This window comes from Phyllostomus hastatus, unplaced genomic scaffold (genome assembly GCF_019186645.2).
Source record: "Phyllostomus hastatus isolate PE091 unplaced genomic scaffold, TTU_PhHast_1.1 phas_scaffold_60, whole genome shotgun sequence".
Lineage (NCBI taxonomy): Eukaryota > Metazoa > Chordata > Mammalia > Chiroptera > Phyllostomidae > Phyllostomus > Phyllostomus hastatus.
The window spans coordinates 2524366-2544669 of record NW_025334038.1 but is presented as its reverse complement, the minus strand read 5'-3'; the positions used below and the strand labels follow the sequence as shown (position 1 = coordinate 2544669).

Below are 20304 nucleotides of genomic sequence, written 5' to 3'. Positions count from 1 at the left end.
GTCATAGACAACTTGTGAAGGAATGGCTGTGGCTATGTTCCAGTAAACCTTTACTTACAAAAATAGGTGGCAAGCCGGGCTTGGTGCACAGGCAAATCCATTCCTGACCTATTCATAGAACTGTGGGAAAGTGAGGTGACATATGTGACGCTGCTCTGTAGACTGTACAGGGTGAATCATTTGAGAGGAATTGGGGTGCAGGAGCAGAGGATGTGGTAAATAAAATGAAGCCCAGAGCACCCGCTGGCGGTGAGCTTAACACACAGGAAAGGTCACATAGACCCAGCAGTCAGGCGGGCATGGTCTCCAATGGAGGCTTTGCTCCAAGCGCCTCCAAAACCACGCGGAGTTGTCGTTTACTCAACAGCTAAATTGAGTGACTGACCCACCGCCAAGACTTTGCAGGTTGCAGCCCCGCCCAAAGCACTCCGTTGGGGAGGAGCCTCCCACGCGAGCCCAGCGTGCTCTGCGCCTGGCCACGCCCCCAGAGCCCGCCCCACTGGCTTCCTCCCCCACTACCCAGAGTAGCGTTGCGGCGTCTCAAACTACAGCTAGTAGGTGAGCGCGAGATTGGGTGAGCCCCCTGCCCTAGGCTACTCGCTGGAGCCCCGGGCACGGCCTGGGGGGCCTGGGTGGAAGCCCAGCGGGTCCTCACAGCTGCCGGAGGAGCGGTGGCACTGCCTCCGAGGCCGACCGGGAGCGCGGCCTTGGCGCAGGTGGGCCTGGGGGGCATCGGTACCAAGACCAGGACCCTTCCTCACCTAGGCTGTTTTCTCATTGAAAAAAGGGCTAAGTTTTGTGATTCTTTAGGAATTTTTTATTAAAATAAGTACCCCGCGTTCTTATTTGCAGCAACTTACTTGCCTTAAACACTTAACAGACAGGAAGACAGTAAGCTTCAAAGTTAAGTAATTATGAATTTTTCTGAAATAATGGGATGCCCCCGGGATGTGTTTCAGAATAAACTAGTTGATGAAGGAATGTGGGTGGGAGTAGAGGTAAAACAAGATTTGCTATGAGTTGATGATTGAAGTTAATGTAATATTTTGTCTATCTTTGTATATGTTTGCAATTTGGCATTAAAATTTTTTTTCTAAAATGAAGTTTGCAGTGAATGCTTGACAACCTGTGTTCAAATAGTGTGCCTGTAGTAGTCAGCGAGGGCTGCTGTGACATGTACTCTATGGCAGAAATTTATTTTTCCCATGATTCTAAAGGCTGGAAGTCCAAAATCAAGGTGTCAGCAGAGCTGGTTTCTTCTGAGACTTCTCATTGGCTCATAGATGATCCCTTTCTGCCTTGCCACCTCTCGCGATCTTTCCTGTGCCTGTGTTCGAATCTCATGTTCTCATAAGGACATCATATTGAATTAGGGCCTACCCTAATAACCTTATTTTTGCCTAATTACCTCCTTGGAGGCCCCATCTGTAAATACAGTCATATTTGGAGGTGGGGGAGGAGGGTTAAGACTTAAGCATATAAATTTGAATGGACTTAATTCATCCCTTAACTGCCATTTTATTAGTTTGGAATTTTAACCAATTTACTTAGCCTGTCTGTGCCTCCATTTTCATTGCTTTAAATAGGAGCAATAGTAGTAATTAGGTCATGGAGTTGTGAGATAATAAATGTAAAGCTGTCAGAACTGTCTAGCATACAGTCATACTCAATAAATTGAACATATGCTTCATCTGTAAATTAGTGGTCATAGCACTTCACTGTGGATGAATAGTGGAGTCATGCAGTTGAGTACTTAATGCTGTGGGAATAAAAATAATAATCACAGATATTATCACCAGGGTGTCCACTACTGTGCCAGACATTTTTTGTGTATTCATTCATTTACTAATCACAGCCACCCTAGCAGTGGGCCATTATCACAGGCCTCTTTGGCAGATGGAGAGGCTGATACACAGAAATGGAACTGAGATTTGAACTCAGGCCCTCACCACTGTGTTGTGTTGCCCTAGTTAAAAAGGATGTAGCCTGGGAGGGTGTTCAGTCAACAGGCAGACTTAGGGAACTATTGACTGACTGCTTTTTTTCTTGGCCCAGGTTTACAGCGGTGGCAGCATTCATGGCAGGTCCCCTGTGGCGGGCAGCAGCATTTGTGCAGAGACACAGGACAGGCTTATTGGTGGGTTCCTGTGCAGGCCTGTTTGGGGCCCAAATCTCATACCACCTTTGCCCAGATCCTGTGGTTCGATGGCTATACCAGTACTGGCCTCAGGGCCAGCCAGCCCCGCTCCCCCCAAAGCTACAGAGACTCTTCCAAGAGGTGCTAGAGGACATAGGCATCCCATCAGGCCATTGCTATGAGGCCTTCACCGCCTTCACCTTCCAGCCTGTGAGTGCTGGCTTCCCAAGACTCCCTGCTGGGGCTGTGGTGGGCATCCCTGCCAGCTTCCTGGGTGACCCAGTGACCAACACCAACTGTCCTGTGGTTGTACATGGGCAAAGAGTGGACTGGAAGACCCCAGAAGGTACCCGGCTGAGAAATGCCCTAACCCTATCTCATGATGCTCAGAAGTTTGCCTTGGCCAGGGAAGTGGTGTACCTGGAGAGCAGTGCCGCTGCCCTACAGGCCCTGGTGGCCCCAGCTTGCCTAGCAGGAACCTGGGCACTGAGCGTGGGTGCCAAGCATGCATTGGGGCTCTATGGAAGCCCCATGAACTTACGGGCTGCATTCAACCTGGTGGCAGCAGTGGCAGGCTTTGTGGCTTATGCCTTCTCCACCGACTCTCTCACTCATGCACTGGAAGCCTGGCTGGACCAACGCACAGCCTCCCTGTCTACAGCCTATTCCCAGGGTGGAGTGGAGTTCTATGAGAAGGTTTTGTCGGGCAACCTAGCTCTGCGCAGTCTCTTGGGCAGACCTGGAGAGAAGCTGTATACTCCCAGCGGGAATGTTGTTCCCAGACATTGGTTCCGCATCAAACATTTACCTTACACAACCCGCCGGGACTCTCTGCTACAAATGTGGAGGGCAACACTCAACTCAGGCCGTTCGTGAGGGGCCCATCTCACAGGCAGTTCCAGCTCGTGTAGGCGTCACCCTGCCATTGACACTGCAGGCTCTTGGTGCTTCTGCACCCACAGCCCAGTGTCAGAAAAAATCGTAAGCTTTGGAGTTAAACAGCCTAGGTCCTACCCCAGCCCAGTTCTTATAATCTCAGCACCCTTGGCATATCCCTTTATGAATCTGAGACTTGGTTTCCTCCACTGTAAAATGGGGATGATGTAAATTTCTGGCAGGATTGTGGGGTCCCCTGGCAGAAAGGGTGTTCCATAAATAAACAGTATGTTCCTCCTTGGTCTTTGAATACCAGTGGGCTCTAAGAGTCAGAATACATCTCACTACCAGAGGTGCTGGTAGGATGTAAACACTTTTACAGCAAAGAACTACAGCATAGTTTTCCTGTTGGTCAGATCCTAATTTCCTTCTACTATGGTAGATATTAAAGGCTTTGAGAGGCCAAGATGAGAATCTATTGTGTGCCTGAAAGGCTGGGAAATGATGAGCTTGCGGTGGGGCTTTAAGAGTGATGTGTCCAGTGTAGCTGGCTTGCTCAGAGAGGGCTGGGCAGCCAAAAAGGGGTGGTGGGCCCCAGGAGAGCCCCTAGGCCTGAAGGGGAAGTGTTGCTGGAAACTGGCAAGACCTAGGGTGAGGGAGACCTGGCTGGATCTCTGGCCAAAGGAAGGGTAAGGAACAAACCATTGCCAGACAATGACCCTGCAGGGATGGAGGCCACAGGTGTGGTACAGAGCATGCTCAGGGCTTGGACAGCAGAGGGAGTGAGGTGAGGGCATGAGGGGAGATAGAGATGGGATGAATGAACTTGGCTTACAAAGCAGGGTGGGGGTAGATAGTGGACCTGGCCTATTGTTCTATACCTTTGGCCAGCTTGTTTTCCTTGAGCCCTCTGGTAGTAGACAGAGCAGACCCCACTTTTGATCTTTGGACAGAAGATTTAATGTGGATGGTGAGGAGAATTATGATCAACAAGTCAGGCTTCCTGTATTGTTTTTGTTAATATGTTTTCCGTGGAAGAGCTGCAGAATTCGGGCCTGAGGCCAGTGTAACTCAGGGAAGGGTACACAGCAGCATGGGAGGCCCACTCAGTGGTGGCACATAGTTCTGCAGGGGACTGCAAAGGAGAGTGAGCATGATGGGGAGCTATGCCTTCCTGCGGGCTCCTTCACTGTGGGCTGACACTCAGTGCTCTGGTTCTATTCTGTGTTAGCCTGCAGGTCCCCATACCAGGCCAAGGCAGACTGTTACTGCATGTAGAGCACCCTGTCTCTCAGGTCCTTAGGACAGTGTTGGCACACTCCCCACCCACACCCCAACTACTGTCAATACTGCAGAAGCCAAGATGGTGGCATCAGGCATACCTGCCTAGATGGTGAGATAAGGGAGCCCTGTTGTGCATGGTGTGGGCTCCCTAAAATGGCTCTTACTTGGCTCCGTCTGCTATTCCATGTCAAATTTTGTCTCCGCTCAAGGGCTGTTCCCACTCCCCACATATGCCTTACATGGCCCCACCTCCAAACTTTGGCTCACAGAGCACCCATCTGTGAGCTGCCCCTCCTCCTCACCACCCTCTACATATCCCCTGAGCCTGGCTCAAGCCTAGGCAATATGAACATCTGAAACCCACTGCAGCCCCCTCCCCTGGCATCTTCTTGCTTTCTGGCTAAAGTTACATCTCCGAGCCTAGGCCTGCTGGCCTCCCCAACTGTCCTGTATCCCACTTCCCATAGTGCTGTGGATGCTAGCCTCATAAGCACTGTGATCCCTTACATGCCTCCCCTCCTTAACACACAGGCCTTTGCCATGGTTGTGTTGTTCATTTGAGGTGCTCTCTCCTGCAGGATGACTCAGGGACCCAACTCCAGGAACCATCCTCATGCATACCCTGCTGCACACCATGTACCTCTCCCTAGCCCTTACTGCTAACTCTAATTAAACAAGCTGCTGTGGAGTTAGTGGCTCAGCATCTCCTGCTGAAAGGTATTATCTGCAAGGGCAGGGTTGTGTGTCTTTTTCACAGCTCTGGACTGAGGCTCTCCATAACGTTTTTTTAATACATGAATGAGACTCTTAGGCTACAACAGAGAGACCTGGCTCCTTGAAGTTCCTGAGCAATTACAGTAAGTCTGGCTGGAGTATGAATGTTATATGACCCCAGTGCTGTCTTCCCATCTTGGGACTTTTTGAGGACAGGGCATGGTCCTGATCTCCCATGATTACTGATTTCAGTGGGGAAAGCAGGACACTTCTTGGTCACTTCCTAAAGGGCACAGTGACTACTCAGGGACCCCAGGAGGCTTTAGGCCCCTGCACACAGTTTGGGGGTTGATTCCAGAAAGGTTAAAAACATGCTCTAAGGCTATGCAGATGGGCCAGGTGACAGGAGGTCACCCTATGAATGTTGCCCGCATCTTCATTCTCAGATGTCTGCTGTGTACCTCAGTCACCCGCACCCTGCCTGGAACCCTGGGAGTACTGTTCTACTGAGTCATGCCCCCCACATGTTCATGGTCCTCAGAACTACATCGGCACATAAATACAACCCTCACCACACACACGCACATCTGAACACAGCCGTAATAAAGGGAGGGGGGTCACAGAGTCATGGTGCTGGCTTTGGCTCTGCCTATCCCTGACCCTACTCTACTTCCTCTGTCCCCACCAGCCAGTGTCCATAGCGCAGGGCCCCACGCGGGCATGCCTGGAGCTGAGCACATGCACCTGGAGCCCAATCCCCACATGTGCATAATCCCAGACTGGGTCCCAAATGCATGTGAGGGTCCTTACCCAGTGAGGCCTCCTGCCTACCCCATTCCTACAGTAATGTTTATGGAGCCCTTACTGTGCCCAGACACTGTACTGGGTACTTAGGCATCTTTAAAAATTTATCCCCAAATTCAAATATGTAGCTGGTGAGATTATTTCAATTTTACAGGCAAGCAAACAGCACAGAAAGGTGAAGAAATTTGCCCCAAATCGTAAAGTTTCATAAGTGGCAGAACCAGGATTTAAAGCTAGCAGCCTCGCTCCAGATCCCATTATCAAAACCCTACATTTATATTTCCCTATTTATCCTGAGGTTTTCATTGCACAAATATATACTGGGATTCTACAGGCTTTCTCCCCATGCTGGCTAGAGGTGACTTTCCATCCTCATCTATTCTATCAGGGGGAAAAGAAAAGATCACTGAGCAGAGCCTTCTGGAACTTCCGGTAGAGACCCTTTCAGCTAACTGACGAGGAAGGGACACCAAATATATTTTGTGTTGAAGTGGGAATGGAGTGGAAGGGCAGAGTCCTAGAAGGCCCCAGCTGAGGGCACCTTAGGAGGCAGAAAGAGCTATGAGTTCAAATCCTAGCCTTCCCATCTTAGTAGAATGACCTTGAAGAAGTGATTTCACATCTGATCTTGAGTTTCCCATTTGTAAAATTAGAATATTAATATGTATCTTACAGCATTGTTTTAACAATAAAAAAATGAAATAAAGTTTGCAAAATGTGAAGCCCAGTGAGGGTATATAGTAAGCTTTAAAAGAAGATTGGTTTCCTAAATTTTAGTATTTTCATGTGGTACAAGTACCAGGGTGTTCAGGCCTTGGAGTTGCTGCCCAAATATCAGTAATTCTTGAGACTTGAACCCTCACAGGGAACTCACTGTTGCCTAATATAAGTCTGCACTTACAGCTTTTCAAGTGTCAGGGCAGTTCTTTAGGTTACTATCGGTTGGCACTTTTTGGGAAATTATTGTACTTGGCAGCAGCTGAGAGCAAAGGACCCAGGTGGCCCCAGGAGGAAATGCCTGACTGGAGCAAAGGGCATTAAGATGGGAGATAGTTCTTTGCACCTACTATACTGGTAATTTTTAGATACTAGAACATTCAGTGTTGGTAAGGTTGTGGTGAAATTGGCATGAGCATACACTCTTGTTGACCTTAGTAATAGGCAGCTTTGCCCCCACTGCTCCCCGCTCCTGTATTCTTAGTCTGGGGCCATCCTTTCCCTTGCTCCCCTTGCTTTTGAAATAATAGACTACCGAAGCATTGAGCAAATGTCACTTCTGTAAATAAGTTGGAAAAGATTTTGACTTCTGTCTTGCTAGCAGAATGCTATCTTCTTGGATGCATGCTTTATTGAACCAAGTTGCTATGTTGGAGAGGCCCACATGGAAAGTCTGACCAACAGTGGGCTAAGAACTGACGGCATCAGTCCAACAACCCCTAACAACCATGTGAGCATGAAAGAGAATCCTTCCCCTGTCAGGCTTTCAGATGATACCTCAGCCTCAGTGACGACTTCATCTCAGCCAGTGACAGACCCTGAAGCAGAGGACATAGCTAAGCCATGTCTGGATCCTTGATCCCTAGAATCCATATGTCTGTTGTCCATAGTGGGACAATAGTTGTGGGTTCTATTAAGCCACTTAGTTTTATAGGGTTTTTTATGCAGCAATAGACAACTAATACATATTATCAATTGACATGCTTTTACAAAGTAACGTAGCAAAACTTGATACAATTATAAAATTGCATTTTTAATCTAGTAACTTCAAACCTTGAAATTTACCCTAGAGCTACAATCCAACAGGAACTAATAGTATATGCCCAAAGATGTATATGAGCGTTAGATATAACACACAGAAAAATAGGAATAATGGAAATCTTGCACAGTAATGACTTAGGAAATTGTGGTACATCTATTTGTTGAGTATTGTTCAGTCACTAAAAAGTATAATTATGAAGATTATGGTAGAAACATGGAAATATTAGGTATAAATATCAAACCTTTAAAAAACATGAAGTACCACTTGCATGATGATTGTAATGATGTAAACATAAGATGTTGAAAGTCATTGTTTTGTGGTAGAAATCTAGATGACTTTATTCATTCAATATATATAAGGACTTAGCACTGTCCATATTTATATACACAGATACACAAAGGTTTATTCAAGAGTGTAGGGAAGGGGGTGCATCCCTCTCCCTGCATCAAGGTGACAGATTCTGGCATCACTGCTTTTGGACTTGTATCCTTGGGGTGTGACCAACCTTCAATCTGTCAGTTATTGGGCAGGTCATGACAATGTGCTGCTCAGATTTGCTATGGGAGCAGAACTGACTGACAGTGCCAGCTGTTGTTCCTCTAGATCCACCACCACATTTTCACTGAGGCCATGCCTCCTGCCTGCTGCTTTCAGCCAGGGACTGATCACTGTGGCAGTACCAATGCAGGCCTCTTCCACTGAATTCTAGGAATCCCGCATGAGTGTCTAAGCCTCAAGGACACCCCAGTGGCCTGGGCAGATTTTTCTTAGAACTGCTCTGAAATTTGAAACCCTTCCTATCCAACCCTCCTTCCTTCCTTCTCTCCTTCACAGGTGTCAGACCTACACTGTGGTAAGAAGGCTCTTCCTCCTGCCTTATCCTGTTTCTTCCCCTTAGTTCTTCACAGGTATTTCCCCAGTAACACATCTCTTACTCAAATAATCCTGTCTCAGTGTCTACTTCTCAGAGGACCTGAACTAACAGTTTACTCCCTCACTCAGGCAGGTATGGTGAGCCCTGAGGACTGCCCTGCCCTCGTGGTAGGGCAGGTCCTGCAGAAGAGACTGGTAGGTGAACCTGCAGTGACAACACAGTGAGGTCAGTGCAGTGGAGGTGTGAGAGGGACAGGTCAGTGTGGAAGCACAGGGGAGGGGCACCTAACAGCCTGGGATGGGAGGTGGGCAGGAAGGACTCAGAAGAGAGGACCCTGGTGCTGGAACCCTTAAGTGTGACTTAAAGAAGCTAATGCTAATAATACCAAAGATCTGTAACAGTGACATGCCACACCCTTTACATATATTAATTTGTGTAATCCCCACAACAATCCTGTCATCCTCATTTTCAGATGAGGAGATCAAGGCATAGAGAGAGTAAGTGGTTTCCCACCAGCCAGTGCTGACTTGGGATCTGAAAAAAGGTAGTCTGGCCCTAGTAGTGAGGCTCTGAGCCTCTATACTGTGTTAGCCAGGTGAAATCAGCTGTGCGCAGAGCCTGAACAAAAGCCAGAAATGAAACTGTTTGTGTGGTTTTGCATCAGTCAGGGCCCGACCAGGAGGCTGAACTCACATGGTAATTTCGACATGGAATGTTCAGTATGAAGAATTATTATCCTGTAAGGAATTCTTGTTACTATTACAACAGGAGGTTGAAGTGATAAGGGATTAGCTTGTAAGAAATCAAAAGAACTCTAGGAGCACGTGAAGAGCAGCCCCTGCCCCTGCCCATCTGAGATCCAGACCTTGGTGGAGAAGGTGCCAACATGGCACATGGTGTGGAGAAGGTGCTAGTCAGGTGCCACACTGGCAGAACTTGCAGGCAATACCCTCTCTGGGGTAAGAGGGAAGACATCCATGGCAGGTGCCCCACTTTGGCACTCAATGCAAAGCCACCTGAGGGAATGCTGGGTCCTTGGTGAGGGGCCACAGCAGTAGTGCTCTGCCATGAAGCCATTGGGGAAGCCAGGGCAGCTACAGGGTCCTGACACCGTGGAGGAGCCCACTGCTGGAGAAACTGCTCTGCAAGAGCCTGGCAAGAGGAGCACACGAACCAGGAAGAGAAAAATCCAGTCCTGCCCCTGTGTCCACCCAGTACCCTCTACTAAAAAAATTAAACACTGTGTCATCTGGGGAGAAATGTTTAGAGTATCCATCTCCATTTTCTCAGAGCAGGCAATGCAGGATGATGGCTTTGAAATTGAGAGGCAATAAATTAATAACTGGTCCAATTGTCAAAGAGCAAAACCCAGCATGCTGACATAGAGCACAAGGGAGGGAGTGGGGAGATATGAGGCTGAGGGTCCTGGCAGGAAACAGAGGACACAGGGACTTGTGGGCCATGGTGAGATATTCAGATTCTGTTGCAACTGCAGTGGGAGCCTTTGAGAATGTTATAGCAAGAGAAGGCCATGGTAATGCTCAGATTTTAGAAAATGACTCCAGTGTGGACAATTGGCTGAGGGCAAGCAAAGTGACAATTTGGGGAAGGGGCCATTGTAGTAACTGGGTAGATTATGGTATCCTAACTTGGCAGTGGCGATGGAGACGGAAAGAAGCACAATTCAGGCTACATTTAGGAGGTAGCATTGTTCACATGTGATGGTGCACTGGGTCTGTGGTGTGTGTGGACCATGTCAGAATTCAACGGTCAGGAATGTCCCCTGGGTTTAGGCTGGATAGCTGGGTGTCTGGGGTGCACCCCCTACCCCTTCTCTCCCTGCAGAGCTCACAGATCCTAAGTCATATTCTCTCTCTGCCTCCTGGGATGTCCTTTCTCTTGATTATGCCTCTTTGGAAAGACAGTGTTGTTGTTCTTGTTGAGAATGATAATGATGATGATGACTGAAGCCTTTAACCCACCAGGATGCTTGAGAGCTTCCTGACCGAGTATGAGTAAGAATGAGTAAGATTGTTCAGAGCAAAGACTAATGGAGGTGAGTATCGGTGTTTGTGGGCTGGATCCTGCCACTCCTTCCTCAAGTGTGCCTCTCCCTCCGCCTCTCCAATTCAACCATGCTGAACTCTAGCAGGCCTGGGAGCACAAGCTTATTTTTGTACTGCTTGACCCACTTGGATTCAAAGCCTGCCTGCCTGTGGAGTTCTTCCAATCTAGCCCCTTAGAGCATTTGTTCCCTAAAAGGCCCTGCTCCCTACTATAAATCAGGGGCAAATCATATCAGTGGTTCCAGGCTCATGTCCTCACCCACCTCTCCCCTCCCTCTCATCCCACCTGCTGTGCATGATGGCTATGAGCACCTGCAGGCGTGGTGCAGGCCTGGGGGGCCTTCTGCTGGTTCCTTGGCCTAAGGAACAAACTGGCACCAGAGCCACGTGGAATTAGGGAGGGGGACAGGCACCCACAGAGCACACAGACATCAGTGTCACTGCTTCATAGTCAGACCCTCCAATTTATGATAGATTTTACTGATTTCATAAAACAAGACCTGCCAGAGTCTGACCCCTTGACACTGACCAGCCAGACAGGCAAGGACATGGAACAGCCTGGCTGTGATTCTGCTTGCTTTCACACAGCACAGTCAGGTGGACACCCTCTGCTCACTGCCTCGGTTTTCCAAGACCTTAAGTCAATGTCAGTGTTGAATTTTCCCCACCATCCTTTACGTGTGAAAAGATGAAGGTCCTAGACCTTTTCCCAACAGAGGGACCCTCTCACTTTCCTGGACCCCTGAGCTTAATTTTCCTGAACCAGTCCCAGAGCTAAACATGGGAGGCCCCTGCCATTTCCCATTGTTTGTGAGCCGTCCTGCAGTCCTGAAACATGTTTCTGTCAATTTGCTGGGGCAGGAAAGAAGCAGAATCAGGGTCCTAGGAGGCTGGGTCCACTGGGGTGCCAATGGCCAGGATGCAAGTCTTTGCCACTCTAGGCAGCCTTTGCCCTCAGGACTGGACACCTGGGTAGATCCTGACTCTGCAGCTTATGACCCTGAGCATGTCACCTACTCTCACTGTACCTCGATTTCCCCATCTATAAATGGGAATAATGATAATGCGACTCCTGGGGTGCTTTTTTAAGAATTTAATGAGTTGATATCTGTAAAGCACTTTGAACAATGTCTGTCACCGTGATGGATTGAGGAAATGTGTAGATCTTTATTCACCAAGGCATGGTGGTTAGGAAGTGGCCCACGTAGCACCTTGGGAAATGCTCAGGTGATTGTGATGTAACCCAGGGTTGGCAATACTGCCCTCCACAGTGTTCTCAGCGCCCCCTGGTGGAGTTTTATTCACATGTCTGACTCCCCACCCTCCCACCAGCTGGGAACCTCTCCAAGGGCCACAGGGCCATTCCCACCTCCTATTCCCTGTACCTGTTAGAGTCGGTGTTCAGGAAGCATTTGCAGAATACATGACTGAGTTATGCTGGGAGTCAAGGAGCATGACTAGTGGGCAGACCCAGAGGTGCTAGCCTGTGAAGGTCAGCTTGGCCCACATTTCTCAGGGGCCCACAGGGGAGAGGCTGCCGTGGCAAGGGCTCTGAACCCCAGTTTTGTCCCTTCTGGAAAAGGTACCTACCAAGTGGCCCCCAGTACCTTCTGTCATTGCTCATAGCAGCAGGTGGAGGCCACCCTCGGGCAGCGATCCCCAGGTCCAGACCAGCTGGATGGCATGCTGATTGTCCTGCACTGGTCCCTGGGGAGGCAGGTGTCCCAGCCTTGAGGTCTGGACTCAGCCCCTGTAGAGGAAGCATAGGCAGGGGTTCTGGGCTGCAGAGGCACAGGCTCTCAGAGCCACTCTGGAGCTGGGCCACAGCTGCTCTGGTCTGGCCCTGGCCTGCCTTCCAACTGCAAACCCAGAGCTTCCTTCATGTCCTAACTCCCATTTGATCCATGTTGGATCCTGCACCTAAGGTTCTTCCTGCCAGCCAAATGAATGTCAGGAGCCATCTGCTGGGTAAGCCAGTGACAGCTGTTGGGAAAATGCTTGCATACATATGAATCAATTTTGTTTTGCCTGACATTAAGAACTTCAGTTGAGCAAGGGGAGATTTGCTAAATTATTCAGAGGTTACATTAACCTGAGGAAGGCAGTACTAACCGCCTAGGGGAAAGGCAGAAGCTAGAAGCCTAGAGACAACCAAGGATGCCAGCAGGCAGGATGCCCTGTGGCCTAAGGAGGAAGTCACTGTGGTGTAGCCACAGGTTTGCGGCCCCTTATAACAGTGCTGGGCCCATGTTCCCCTGACTGGGCTGATGCTGGGCTGGTCCTCAGCAGAGGCAGCTTTTGGTGCTCACCAAGGTGAGCAGAGCTTTCACATTTCCCCAGGCCCTCACAGGAAGTCTTGCCCTAGGCCTATGCTGCCCAGTTCCACATGGAACTCCCTCCACAGAACAACATCACAGCTCCCATGCAGGGAGCAGCTGCTCTGTGTGAGGGTGTTTCCTTACATTGCCTTGTTTGATCGCCAAAAACCTATTAAAGAAAAGCAGATATTAGTCCCCTGGTCCAGAGGGGAAGCAGCAGCTCAGAGAGGTTAAATAACTTGCCTGTGGACACACAGCTATTGCTGGTAGGGCCAGGATGAGACTCCTGGAGCCCTAATGCAAAGCCAGTACTGTTCTAATGAGGCTGCAGCCTCACTGGGAAAGGATGGAATACCTAGGGTTTCTACCGCTGAGACAGCGACACCTTTAGGTGAAGTGACAAAGCTTCCTGGAGACTCCAGGGAGCCCCACTCCCCTGCTGGGGCATTCTAGTTGAACATATTTGAAGCAGTAGTTCATGGGGTCCCCAGGAGCCCCAGTGGGAGCATTTCAGTCACTGAGTCACTGCTTTGCCATATAGGGGTATGATATGATGCTGTCCTGAGTTCTCTCTTCTGAAAGTTTGGTTCTTTGTAAAACTTCTTCTAAGGGGAGAAAGATGGAGAGTGAAATTCAGTCAGCTTTCAGAAAAGGAAGCTCTGAACCACTTGGGACACTTATTACATGTAGATTCCCAGGCCTACCTGAGAACTACTGAATGAGACTGTGTGCAAGACGCAGGGAGCTGCACTGTTCACGAGCTTGTCCCTGAGGTAATTTGTATGTACCCTAACGATTGAGAATCACTGCTTTTAAATAAGGCAACATTTAAGTTAATGTTCTTTAAATACCTGAGGAGTGGAGCCTCTCAAACCCATGCAGCCCCTTCTGAGGGAAAAGGCCTTGGGCACACCTGAAGGAAGCAAAAGTGTCCTACAGAAACCAAGTGGCCCACCCACCCATGCACACCAGCAGGAGCCTTGAAGAACACACACACACAGGCACATACAGCACACACACAATCTTGCCCCAGGCAGTGTGTGGAAGTCTAACACAAATAAGGGTGATATTAATTCCCCAGTCCCATTATGTTCTCTCTCAGGTAGTCAAAGCAGAGATGTGGGGAGAGAGTTGGTCATCTCTAGTGGGCCCTAAAAAGCCCTGAGGCCCTAACTGACTAGCAGGGATGGAGCTCACACTGTGAGTTGGTTATGCTCTTTGCCACCTGGGTGAACATCACAGTGGACCAGGTTCTGTTCCCAGCTACACCCCACCCCTTTGAAGGTGGGCATGGCCACATGGGCCCACTCTGGCCAGTGGATTTGATAGATGGCAGGGTCATTTCCACATGAAAACATTCAAGAACCAGGAGGTCTCCATCTTCCCTTGTCCCAGTGGGCCTCCTGATGTTGGGTCTCCAAGTGGGGATGGCATGGAGCAGAGACATGCCAACTCATGGACGGACATGTAGTGGAAGCAAAAGTAAATCTCTGTGGTTTTAAGGCACAGATTCAAGGTTATTTGTGACCACCTAATTATCTACCCCCTCCTGCTGCAATACCACACTTAAGAGCCAAGGGTTAAACTTACTCTGCTTAGACAATTCATGTAATGTGGGCACTAAATTACAAGGGGGTTATGGAATGGCTCATTAATAGGAGGTGATAATTTTGTTCACTGGAAGCAGTACTGCAGATTCTAAATGCTTAGGCCTTTACAGCCATTGTCAGCTGATGCTGCAAAGCCTTGCTAAAAAACAAACACCAAGCAATGACTGTGCAATACAGAGCTGCTAAAAATGCTTCATTTATCAGTGGGTGAGTGTCTTTGTGTCTTTCTTTTTTCTCCATTGAAAGAGCTCAACAAAGGTGATAATCCTGGAATGTGAACAAAAGAGGACTGGGAAAGCTCCATTTCTCAATTTTCTGTCTCCCACCCCCGCCCTTCACACCCATTTCTTTGAAAAGCTGAAAGCAATGCACAGATGTAAGGAGCTGTGTTCATTCTTGTGGTTATAAGCCCCCCTCGGTTCCCATGGCAGCCTGGCATGCTCTGCCATGTACTTTTCACACCACATTTTGTCTCATACCTTGTCAGTCTCTCCCAACTGGGCTGTGAATGTCTCTCAGAGAAGGGCAGAGCCTTCCTTCCTACATCTAGGCCACCTGGCTGAACACCTGGCACTTAGGTGAGGGGAGAACAGAACAAAAGTAAAGAGGCCACAAAACAGCACTATGAGCCCTGGCTGGTGTGGCTCAGTGGACTGAGTGCCAGTGTGTGAATCAAAGGGTCACCAGTTCAATTCCCAGTGAGGGCACATGCTTGGGTTGTGGGCCAGGGCCAGTGGGTAGTGTGCAAGAGGCAACCACATGGTGTTGTTTCTCTCCTTTTTCTCTCTCCCTTCCCCTCTCTCTAAAAATAAATAAATGAAATCTTTTTTTAAAAAAAGTAGAATTCAGTATACGTTAAAAAAAAAGGCACCATCGAAAGAGGATACCCTGTGAGCCTGAGAGTAACCCATCCCAAAAGCATTTACTGAGCACCCACTATGTACAGTCACAGTGCAAGGTGCTGGGGACAAGTCCAGATGCACTAATCAGTTTACAAACACTTTTATATATTTTTGTTGTTGTTGTTTTTTACTTCACAAGTGTGGTGAGGAAAATTGTATATAAATTATCCTGTTTCACCTTAGAAGAGAGTGGCTTTATAGAGTTTACATGAGCTATGGTAAAAAGGGGTGTGGCCTGGGCCATGCACCTTGCTTTGTATCCTGGCTTTGCCCCCAGTGGAAGTGTGACCTCAGGAAACTTTAGCATCTGGTTTATAAAAGGAGGGGGGCTGGCCCTGCAAGCACACCCTTCTCACCACACCTGGCCTGGCCTGAGCCCTGGGACTGCTTGATTCATTGAACAGGAGATGAGCAGTTGACATGAGTCTGATGGCAGGCTCAGACCTGGGGGCAGGTGGGACCAGGGATAGGGGCTGCAGGCCTGGACCACCTCATCTCCAGGTCCACAGACCCTCCTCCAGGGCCTGGGTGAGGAGGCACACAGTGAATAAATGCACGATCAGGAAATGGGCAGCCTGGACGGGGCAGTGGCCAGAAATCCCAGCTGTTCAAGAGCATGGGGGCAGAGATCAATGCTCAGAGACTAAATCTGACCCAAGGTTCCATGCCCTGGGAGGGTGGGGCTGGGCTGGGCAAACAGCTGTTAAGGTCACCATTGAGAGCCCTGTAAATCCCAGGAGGACTGAGCTGCTAGTGTTGTCACTCACCTCACAAGAACCACCAACTTGGGGGCAGTGGCATCTTGACACTACTACCTCAGCCCTTTCCTCCCCCAGCATATTACTGGTCATGCTGTTCAGACCCTCCCTTGATCATTCCTCCCCCAGCATGTTGCTATAGGAGGATACAGCCAGGGGCCCCCCAAAAGAAGGATTTGTAATGGGGTCCAGAACTCAAGGTGTCCAGGAAATATTAGAAAGATATATAGGATGTCCTCACCCTCCACCACAGGTGTGAGTTGGGGGAAGGGGCACATGGAGCAGGGCCATTGAGAGCTGTTTTGCATAGCAACAGCTTTGCAACTAACCTCTGGAGAGTCATTTAACACATCTATAACCTTTAACTGGTTGCATAGATATGTTAAATAGCTGTGGCCAAGCTCTGAGCCAGGGGGATGAAAGGAACTTCCCCCCAAAATGTAACTGGGAGGCAACTCCCCCTAGTTACAGCACCTGTGTGAGAGCTTGGAGATGATTGGCTCCACGACATGGGGCCACGGCTGCCCAGACTCATGATGGCAGCCCAGTAAAGCTGGAAGGATGTGGGAGTGCTGGCAAGTGTAGCTCATTGTGGCAGGAGTCGGAAATGGGGCTGCAGAGGAAGACTGGTGCGGGGATTTAAATCCAGACTCGGCAGCCATTGAGGAGAGGACCATGCAGCTGTGGCAGTGAGGAGAACCATGCACTTTTGGCAGAGTGGAGACCCTCCGCAGCCATGAGAAGAATCACCATGAGGCTTTAGCTGAGAACCACCACGCGGCTTTAGTTGGAGATCCAGGTGACACAGCTGATGGTGCTGGGAACCAAGGGAGGCCTCCCAGCTGAGCACAAATTACTGGGAAGAACCAGGGGCTGCCTGAGCCACAGACTTCTATTTCTTTTCTTGAGATATGGTACCCCAGGCTGGGCAAAGGGGAGAAGGAAGGACTGTGTGTATTTGTGGGTGTTTTAAGGGACTTTGGGATTTTGATGAAGACATTAAGTCATTAATCTTAAGTCTGTATAACTTGAATAAATAATTCCTTTCCTTTCCACCAATCTCTAACATGGAGAGCTATAATTCTCTGGCAAGGGGCAAAGTGAACCTAGTACAGGGGGACCCCAGGAACAGGGGGGTCAATTCAGTAACATTGTGGGACCCACTTCCCTGGTGGTCAATCAGGGAAAATCATGGGAGACCACATATGCAGTAGCTTTAAAGTAATGTTACAGGATGCAGCCAAGAGTGGGGACCCCAAATGGGCATTTAAAATGGAGTCCAGAACTCAAGGTGTCTAGGGATTTTAGGATGTCTTCACCCTCCCCACCCCTCCACCCCCGGGGTGTGGGTTGGGGGAAGAGACAAATGAGGCAGGGCCTTTTAGAGCTGTTTCACATAGCAATAGCTTTGTAGCTAACCTCTGGCGTGGTCATTTAACATACCTATAGCCTTTGGCTGGTCGCTTAAATATGCTAAATAGCTATGGCCAGGCTCAAGGCCAGGGGGATGGAAAGGGATCTCCTCCCAAGATGGGACTGGGGGGCAGGTCCCCTGAGTTAGAGCGCCTGCCTGGGAACTGGGAGAAGATTGGCTCCATGACATGGGGTGACACCTGCCCAGACCCACGATGGCCACCAGAAAAGCTGGAAAAGACAGCAGATTGAGGGCAAGTGTGCCCAAGTGTAGGAGGAGTCAGAAATGGGGCTGCAGAAGAAGATTGGCTCTGGGATTTAAACCGAGAGGTGGCAGCCATTGAGAAGGAGAACCATGCGGCTGTGGAAGTGCAGAGAGGATCACATGGCCTGGACAGAGTGGGGACTCTCCCTTCCCACAGCCCTGAGAGAGGACCACGTGCCTTTGCCAGAGTGGGGACCCCCGCAGCTTTAGAAGGGGGAACCACCGCTTGGTTTTAGCAGAGATCCCGGCGAGTCAGCTGAGAGTGCCGGGAACCCAGGGAGGTCTCCCAGTTGAGATGGAGTACTAACTGGGAAGAACCAGAGGACTGCCTGAGCCATGGACTTCTATTTCCTTTCCTGAGATACGGTACTCTGGACTGGGCAAAGGGGGAAGGAAGGAAGGACTGTGTCTGTTTGTGGGGGTTTTAAAAGGGACTTTAGGATTTTTGATAAAGACATTAGGTCACTACTTTAAGTTTGTATAGCATTAAATAAACATTTCCTTTCCTTTTCACGAATCTCTGGCATTAAGAGACGTCTTTCCTCGGGCAGCGGACATGATGGACTTGGGGGCTTTTTTTCAATAATAGTATATTGTCCCAGGCCCCCTTGTTTGTTCTGTAACAGTAATACAACTACTTGTACATGCTCAGTAAAAGCCCACCAAAACTAGCCAGGAAGGATTCACCCTATAAGAATAGAGTCCCTCCAGCCCATGAGGTCAATCTCTGCTTGACCTCAAGTTAGCCTGCTCCCATGTCCTCTGCTGTTTGGTTCAATTCTTTGTCCCGATCACCTAGAATCCAGTTACCTGTGCCCACCTGTGACACCTAGAGCACAATCACCTGTATGTGCCCAGGCTTTGGGACTACTATGCTGAAAAGTTCCCACAGGGCTTTGACCACCAAAAGGATGTTTGCATGCACCTCCCTGGGATGGAAAACTGTCTTGGTTAGAACAGGATGTCTTGGACACTGGTGGAAATTGAAACTGGCATACCTACCGAGAACCTTCATATTTTTTACTCAGCCTCACCTCCTCCGGGAAGCCTTCCATGGCTACACTCCCAGCCTCCAGTGTAATCTATATATCCCCTTTTCCTGCTTCTGCAGGATTTTTGCTTGTCTCTGACTCAGGTGAACAAAAGTTAACTTTATTTTGCTCTAATTTTTAACATTTCTAACTCCAATTCTGCCAAGAAATTGTAGTAACTTGATTTCAATCATTTCAGGGTTTCCTCTCTGCTATTTACATGGGATTATGAACTAAGGGAAGTGGAGGGAAGAGGGAACACCTATATAGCCATAACACGGGATGTGGGTAATGAGGCCTGTCATCTGTCCTTAGGCACCTGCTGAGATGCCCCTGGGAAGCAGCCAGGGAGCCCCCATGGGGATTCCCTGCATTCCTGATTGAAGACTTCTTCACTGGGAACCCCTCTGTGGCCCTCGTTGCACAGGGGCAGTGGATTTTCTGAAAGAATAGCTAAGAAATGGAAAAATCCACACACTTTTCAACCTGTCCCTTTCCCATACCTGGTGCCTCCCTGGAAATGAGGGCTGCTACCCTCTGCTCTCACATTCCATTGCCTCACTTGGTCCTGTCACACCCAGGGGCCCAGCTCCGAAAGCAGGGCTCAGAGCCTACCTCTGACCTCCTCCCCTCTGACTCGTTCCCTTTGCACAGGCCTGGGAATCTTACCCTGGGCAGGAAACTTTGCTCTCATTCCCCAGCAGTTTCCTCCCAGATCTTTTGTCTCTGCCCAAGTGACTCTTCCCCTAACAATCTGGGAGGGCTTTTGAAAAACAAAAGCCAGGAAGTGACTGCTTTTATTCTGCTGCTCTCATACTACTTCCTATCTTCCAGAAGGAAAGGAACCCTGGCGTAATTGGGTAGAAAAAGGGAAAAGGAGGTGAGAAAATGGAGGAGAAATCCTCTAATGTTTTAGTAGTCCTGCCACTGCATACTTTTGCACTTATTCTTGTCTTACCTGTCCTCACCCTCCTGTCCCAGGATAGGGGTGGCTCTCAGGTGGAGGAAGCGGTGGTGTGCCCTTGGCAGCAGGTCCTGTTGCCCCCAGCACTAGCCTGGCCTGTGGCACATCCTCAATGTAGCCCATCAGTAAGGATCTTAAGGCAGTCAGAAAAAGCAAAAAGGTAATCTAGTCCCAAAAGGGAGAGGCTTGGAGAAAAACAAAGAGAAATCTGCCAGGAGAAACAGCCTTTAGAGAAATGAACACTTCAATGGAAGCTGGGAGACCTCTGTGCAGTTATACCTTAGAAATGGTGCTTCCACCTTATTTTGGGCAGGTCCTGCCATTGAGTCTGGGAGGCAGAGGGAGACAGAAGAAATCATAGTCTTTGCATTTGACCCTGCCGTATGAAACAGCCTCCTGATGGGTTTGACCATGGGTGATCACTTACTTAACCATTCCAAAGTCTCACTTTCTTCATCTGCAAAGGATATGCACATTGCAGTGCTGTTGTTGAGGATTAAATGAGAATTGGTGTGAAAGTGTTCACAGT

General features: G+C 49.1%; 1 protein-coding gene across 3 annotated transcripts; it reads left to right on the top strand.

Annotated features, from left to right (window-relative positions):
- The first annotated feature begins 505 nt into the window (after positions 1–505).
- TMEM177 (transmembrane protein 177) lies at positions 506–3328 on the top strand. Of its 3 annotated transcripts, none has more exons than XM_045826057.1 (2): positions 506–558; positions 2056–3328. In XM_045826057.1, the coding sequence occupies exon 2, from the start codon at positions 2078–2080 to the stop codon at positions 3011–3013; it is 936 nt and encodes a 311-aa protein (XP_045682013.1). In that variant the 5' UTR covers positions 506–558; positions 2056–2077; the 3' UTR covers positions 3014–3328. The 3 variants fall into 3 exon arrangements, with proteins under 3 accessions (XP_045682013.1, XP_045682012.1, XP_045682014.1); XM_045826056.1 differs by having other exon boundaries at positions 525–716; XM_045826058.1 differs by having other exon boundaries at positions 531–574.
- Positions 3329–20304: the final 16976 nt, after the last annotated feature.